Below are 6,757 nucleotides of genomic sequence, written 5' to 3' on the forward strand. Positions count from 1 at the left end.
TAACAAATGAGGAGGAAATTTAATAACAAAAGGAGCACGTAACACGCGGACGGGAACAGAGAATAAATAAAACCAAAAGCCGACAGGGGCGGAACCAACAGGACGGCAACGTCGAAAATGGTGTCAAAAACAAGACAAGAAGCAAGTCGGGAAAAGCAAGGGACGCAGACGCAACGGAGGTTCAGAGAATAATCCTCCGCCGCCGCCGCCCCGTTCCGGCTGCGCTAAATAGCTGATGGAATTGAGAACAGGTGCGCGGCCGGCGGTTCCACCCCTTACTTGCTTAGGCCTGTCTGTCCTGCAATAAGACAAAGCCCCACAAGGGGGAGACGTGGCAGGTCGTGACGCAGACATACGAAGGCAAAGGCAATGCGTGCACAACGCGCGCCTCGGTCAGAATCGTCGCTTCAGCCAGCCCGCTTGACAGAAGTCCCGTGTGAGTAAAAGAGGCGATCGTTAGCGCTTTGCGGCCTGCTGTGTTGTGATGGCGATCAAACGGACAAGTCGGATGCGCAGAAACGCAAGAATTTGCTTCCGGCTAAATGCGCTGCGCAAGACGGGAAGAAGAAGGCCGGGCAAGTTTCAAAAAGCCGAAAGGCGCCCTGAGCTGAGCTGAGGGTTAGGACTTCTTTTCACGTTCAAAGCACTCCTTAGGAGGATGCGCATTTTTCTCATTTTTTTGCCTCTCCCGTTTTTGGCAAAATGAACTAAAGACGGCGTCGCGGCTCCGGGGTCGGCCGGCAGATGGCGCCACGACAGCGGCCGACGACTCGAAAAAGGCCGTTGTGGAGGACCGAAGTGGCAAAAGTCCCCAAATAAACGTACCATTCAATAGTTCGATAACTTTAATTCATGCAATGTTTCTTCAATCGATTAAAAGCGCAATCGAACAAACGTTTCGTTCTTCAAAAGTGTCGTTGAATCAATGTGTCGTCGATGAAATCGAGCAGTTAATTATTGACGCGCATATATAACGAAGGAACGGACGAGGCTTGTTTAACGACATTCCTTTTTTGAATTTCGGCACTCCTCCATAGCATGACGGCGAGGCGGGCAGGCAGGCGGGCAGGCGGGCCGCTTGCCTGGTTTAGGCCGAGGGCCTTCCTTTCGCCTCTCCCGTTGCTCGACAAGAAGCGGGAGAGGAAGTTGCGCGGCGGGCGGGCGGGCGGGCGCGCGCGGAAGTGCTTCTCGTCACCGAGGCTTTGGGCCTATTGTACTGTAGTTTTGTAGTTTCGAGAGTGCGGCGCGAGAGGCGCGGGTCCTCGCCGAGCCGTCCGTCGGGACCCAAAACCGCCGCGGCGCCGGCCGGGGCGCGTCCTCGCGGGCGCACGGCGTGGTCGCCGCCGCTGGAGTTTCGGCCGCCCGGTCGAGCCCAACTTGTTGGGGCCCCGCGGGCAAGGTCGGAGGTCACGTGGAGGTTCAAGGCCGGCGCGGGCCGCTTCGACCCGGACGGGCGCGGGCGGAAGCTCGCGCGTTAAAGGCCGCGGGCGGGCGGAACAGATGTTGTTTCAGCAAGCCCGTCATTATGGGCTCGGCGGCCGACCTTTTGCCTCCGGCGCCGCTGTGACTTCGGCCGCTAAGCCGGGAAAGGGCTCTTGCTTCAAACGCCGGCATTCCCCGGCCGCCGTTAGCGCCTCGCCGATCTGCCGCGGGCGCGCCAACCGGGAGGCCCGTCCCGCCGGCCGGCCGGCCGGCCGTCGCGGCCCCCCTCCCCCGCCGTGGGCCGACCGGCCGCTGACCCCGTTGGCCGGGTGGCACGGCGCTGAACTCCCGCTTGAAAAAGTTCCCCGAGCTCGCTAATGACCCCGGCGCAGCTGCCGGGCCCCGCCGCTCGCTCGCTCGCTCGCCGGCTCGCTCGCCGGCTCGCCCTTCACCCCGGTGAAGGGGCGGGTTCCACGCACCGCGTTGCGCGGCGGGGCTTCCCGCATGCGACTACTAAGTGGCAATATGAAAAAGGTTTTTACACTCGCGGAAACAAAGCAAGCTCCGTTCGTGGAAAGTTTGCGTGGATAAGGCTTCATCGCAAGCCATATTCAATTCTTTGAAGTGAATGGATAGAAACGTGAATTGACATTTCGATGAACGGGACGCAACGGGACGCAAAGCGCTCGCTTTTGGCTGAGTCCGATCAAACGGCAAAGGAGAAGACGATCTTGTCCACGTGCGTGCGCGGCGCGCGCGCTTCTTCTTTGCAAAGCCGGATGCGGCTCATCTTCCTCTTCCGCTTTTGACGCCAGATGCGGAGCTTCTTCATTCACATGTCCGCGCGGAGCCCCAACGCCGCAGGCTCAAAGCGGGGCTTAGCTTAACGAGCCGGCGGCTATCAAATGCAGTTCGTCGATGCCGAGATCAGAAGACCGACAAGCGCGGACGCTGAGTCTGTGCGCGCGCGCTTGAAGACGCAAAGAAGTCCGGCGGTGAAAGCAACGTTGTCGTTTCCTTTCCGGCCGTACGATGTGGGCGGGCCTCACGGGGCCGGGCCGTTCCGCGTGAAGCGCACGTGCAGTCCGTGGACGGGGTGCACGATGGGCACGGTCTGCATTTTGGGCGGGTCCCGGGTGGCCAGCGTCCATTCGCACGTGGTCAGCAGTTCCACGGCCAGGGTCTTGAGGATCACGCGGGCCAGTTCTTTGCCCACGCAGCTGCGCGCGCCGCCGCCAAAGGGCACGTAGCTGAAGCGGGACGAGCGGTTCTCCTGGCGCTCCGGCCCGAAGCGGTCCGGGTCGAAGAGCTCCGGGGCCCGGAAGGCGGCGGCCGTCTCGTGCGTGTCCCTGATGCTGTACATGACGCTCCAGCCTTTGGGGACCTGGTAGCCCTGAGAGCACAGAGGCCGTTAGCGCGTTTAGGCCTCGTCCCAGCTCCCGCCCCGCCCGCCCGCCGATCCGAAGCGCCCCTCTTCACTCACGTCCAACTCAAAGGTCCGCAAGGCGGTCCGGTAGCCTCCGGAGACGGGCGGCAGGAAGCGCAGAACCTCTTTGACCACGCAATCCAAGTAGCGCAGTCGGCTCAGCTCGTCCAGGCTCACGTCGGGCCGAGGACCCCGGGCGCCCATCAGGCCCCGGGAGTCCAGCTCCGCCCGGAGGCGTCGGGCCACGTCCGGGCGGCGGAGCAGCTGCAGCAGCAGCGACGCCGAGGCGCTGGCGGTGGTGTAGTGGGCGGCGAAGATCAACTCCACCGCCGTTTCCTGCGAGGCCGGTCGGGGACGGCGCCCGGGTTGAGAGGGCGAGTCTTGCGCGCGACGCTCCGCCGTGGTACCTTCAGCTCCTGGACGCTCGGCTTGTGGCCGTGCTCCTTGGCGCCGGACAGCATGTAGTCAAAGGCGTCCAGGTGTTCGGCGGGGCGCTGCTCCATTTTCTCGGCGATGATCTTCTCCATGTCGGCGTGCAGGATCTCTCGGGCTTTGATCCCCTGCGGACGGGGAGCCTGCGTGTTAGTCTCAAACGCAATTTCGATTCCTTTCTATGTTGAGCGCGTGTGAAGAAATTGACAATGAACTTGACTTTGACTGAGGGAATAATGCCAAACGTCCAGATCGGGGCGCCGTCGCCAAAAGATCCCCGCGGGTAGGGTTAGGGTTAGGGTTAGGGTTAGGGTTGGGGTTGGGGTTGGGGTTGGGGTTGGGGTTAGGGTTAGGCCGGGCGCGCGCAGACCCTCGGCGACCCTCTGGCCCGCCGTAGAAACGCGGCTCCGAAGGGGACCGGCTCGAACACCTTTCGAACGGTCCCCGCGGGCTTAGGTCCTTTATCGGGCGTTGGGCCGAGCCCGCTTTTCCCCGGGGAAAGACCGCTTCCTTCCGTCTTCGAGGTGAATCGCGAGGGTGCGGGAAGGACGGACCTTTCGCAGGCCGCTGAGCGGCGCGTCCACGGGGAGCGAGAAGAGGTTGTCCATCAGCTGCTCGAAGACGGCGCCCAGGTAGACCACTCGCTCCTCGTCCAGCCGCAGGCCCAGCAGGACGCGCGCGGCGATGCGGAAGGTCAGCAGCTTGGCGCCGGCGTACACGTCCACGGCCCGGGGCCGCGCGCACCACTCGGCCACCTGCCGCCGCACCGCCTCCCGCAGGCGCGGCAGGTACGACTCCAGGGCGCCTCTGCTGAACACCTTGGCCAGCACCTGGAGGGGCGCGCCCCGTCACCCCGCCGCCGAGAAGGGGCCGACCCCCCTGACGAATGTTTCCCGCGCGCCTTGGCCGCCGGCGTCCAACATACCGGCCCGCGAAGGGAAAAATCAAATGTTTCTAAGTGCTTTGGAAGATGTGCGCTTCTGAAGATTTGAGTTCTTGTAAAGAAAGCTGGCCCGCACGACACGAATTAGAGCGCAAAGGTGCGGTCCGGGCTCCGGCGCTGGCCCGCAAACGGGTTGAACGGGGCCCGCGAAATGCTTTTGAAGTGGAAAGTTGAATGGAAACAGAAAATCCAATGGCAATTTGTGGCGGCGGATCTATTGGGCCGGCCCAGTCGGGACGAGATTTTGCCGCGTGCGGCCCGCGAGCTAAAAGGAGTCTCGGGAGTTTCGGCTCGTTTCCGACGTACGCCGAGTCGGTGCGCGTTGGAAATGAGCCGGCGTAGCGCCCGGTGGGCCCTCCTACCTCGCCCTCGCGGGCTCCTAGCTCGCGCCGGCCCTGGCGGGCCCCGCCCTCCTACCGCGCCCTCGCGGGCCCCGCCCTCCTACCGCGCCCTCGCGGGCCCCGCCCTCCTACCGCGCCCTCGCGGGCTCCGCCCTCCTACCTTGCGCTTGCTCTTGTGGGCGTCGCCGGCGGAGTTGACCAGCGTGTTGGCTCCCAGGATGATGCGCGTGCTCTGCGGCCACTGGGCGCACACCAGGCTGTGCTCGCCCAGCAGGATCTTGCGGACGTTCTCGGCGCCCGTCACGCGGATGAGCGGTTTGCCCAGGAGGTGCGTCTTGAACACGTTGCCGTGACGGCGGCGCCGGCGCGCGTGGAAGTCGGAGCCCTGCGGAACGGCCGGCCGTCGGTCCTCGCGCCCGCCTTCGAACCCCACGCCGCCACGTCCCGCCCCGCCCCTTTCCCCCGCGCCGGGCCGATGGGAAAAAGGGGAACCCACCTGGACCAGCCAGTGCAGGGTCTCCCCGACCAGGGGCCAGCCCATGGAGCCGCGGGGCAGGGGCAGCGGGCTCCCCGGGTCCCCGCTCAGCCTCCAGCGCAGGGCCCACAGGAGCCGAGCCAGCGCCAGCGCCAGCAGCGCGCACAGCGGCCACGCCCAGGCGCCCGCCGCGAACATGGCCGCCCGGCGCCGCGCTTCTTCTCCGCCGCCGCCCGGGTCCCACGCCGCGTGCCTGCGCTCACAAAGGGCAAAGGTCCTGGCGCGCGAACGCCGCGAGAGTCCGGGGCGCCCGAAATGACACGGCCAAACTCCCCGTGCGTCCACTTTCCCGCGCGCGGTCGGCCCGGCGAAATTTCAGCTCCCCGCCGTCTTCTTTCGGCGCCTTCCCTTCCACGCGACCGTCAAAGGATTGGGCGAAACGCCGCGCCTCAACTTTTCAATCGCCGTATTCGAAAAATCAAATGACGTCCGCCCGACTTCTGTGCGGGTGAGCGAGCCGACGCGCGGGATTTTTGTTCCTGGGCATTGCAGCTGCAAAATCGAACTCTCTTTTGGGTTGTTTTTTGAACGCAACGCTCCGCCGTCAGCTGTCATCCGCACCCGGGGTGCACGAGCCTTTTCCTCTCAGTGCCGCGTCGAAAAAAATGGATTTTCTACCATCGGTTTCTTGACCTTTTTGGGAAACGGCGCTTCGGGCCATGTCGAAATGCAATTTCAGTAGAAGGCGCGGGCCGCTAAAATGTGGATCGCGGGCTACAATTGGCCCTCGGGCCACAGTTTGGACACCGGGGCTCTCCGCTCAAACAAGGGTCAAATTGGCTTTTTGTTTTTCAATGAGCAGCTTGATCGCTATTGCTCACGTATACAAAAAAGGCCCAGTTACACCTTGCTCCTGGAAAACCCAAAGTGGAATTGACCTAATAACTTGTGAGGGGGGAGGGGGTCAGACTCGCATGGGACAAAATGCGTTCTTGCTCATGCAAAAGCGTCTGCCCCCCCCCCCCAAATAAATAAATAAATGAACGACTTAAAATAAAAGAAACTAAAAATGACGCTGTTGCGAATAGGGGGTGAGCGATCCCGGTTTTCGGCGCATTACTTTTGGGCAATATAGTGTCGTTTGAAAAAACTTGACGGAATGCTCGCTCACTTCCCAATCACAAATTTGTGGGGGGGAAGGGAGGTTTTTTGAATGGCCCTCTGATCTATCTTGAAGTACTTACAGAAGCACCAAAACAAAAACAGATCCGATTCCTTTTCGCCTTCCGCCCTGCACCGGCCGCGTTGGGAATCGTCGTGGTCGTCGTCAGCGATCGAGAGGGAAAAGGAGCGCGAGCCGCCCCTCTGAAAAGTCCCCAGGGATTCAAAAAGCACCGACTTCTACGCCACTTTATTTCGAAACAACGGCGAGCATCTCAAGTCAGAGTCCGCAACGCGAAAAGGGAAAAAAACGGCACCGACCTGTGCTTCAAATGGACCCGGCGGAGCCGGGGGCGCGCATGTTCGCCGAACGAGCCGAAGCAGCCGAAAAGCCGGCGCGCGTCGGGACCCCCTGCCGCGAGCACGCGCCGAGGCGCGCGTCCCTCCGTCCGTCCGTCGCTCCGGTCGAGTCCGGCGGAGTCCGGCGGAGTCCGGTCCGGTCGAGCGCGTCGTCTTCGTCTCGCCGCGCGATCGGCGCTCGCGGCAACGAGACGCGA

The 6,757-nt window shown here is 62.9% G+C and overlaps 1 protein-coding gene across 1 annotated transcript; it reads right to left on the bottom strand.

The window, feature by feature from the left end:
• Positions 1 to 6,757, bottom strand: cyp26c1 (cytochrome P450, family 26, subfamily C, polypeptide 1). The gene is made up of 7 exons (XM_088421886.1): positions 6,522 to 6,757; positions 5,061 to 5,292; positions 4,725 to 4,949; positions 3,835 to 4,110; positions 3,256 to 3,408; positions 2,906 to 3,184; positions 1 to 2,815 (listed from the first exon to the last, which is right to left on the bottom strand). The coding sequence occupies exons 2-7, from the start codon at positions 5,235 to 5,237 to the stop codon at positions 2,468 to 2,470; spliced, it is 1,458 nt and encodes a 485-aa protein (XP_088278012.1). The 5' UTR covers positions 5,238 to 5,292; positions 6,522 to 6,757; the 3' UTR covers positions 1 to 2,467.

This window comes from Hippichthys cyanospilos, chromosome 8, assembly GCF_059441005.1.
Source record: "Hippichthys cyanospilos isolate Australia breed blue-spotted pipefish chromosome 8, RoL_Hcya_1.0, whole genome shotgun sequence".
Taxonomy (NCBI): domain Eukaryota; kingdom Metazoa; phylum Chordata; class Actinopteri; order Syngnathiformes; family Syngnathidae; genus Hippichthys; species Hippichthys cyanospilos.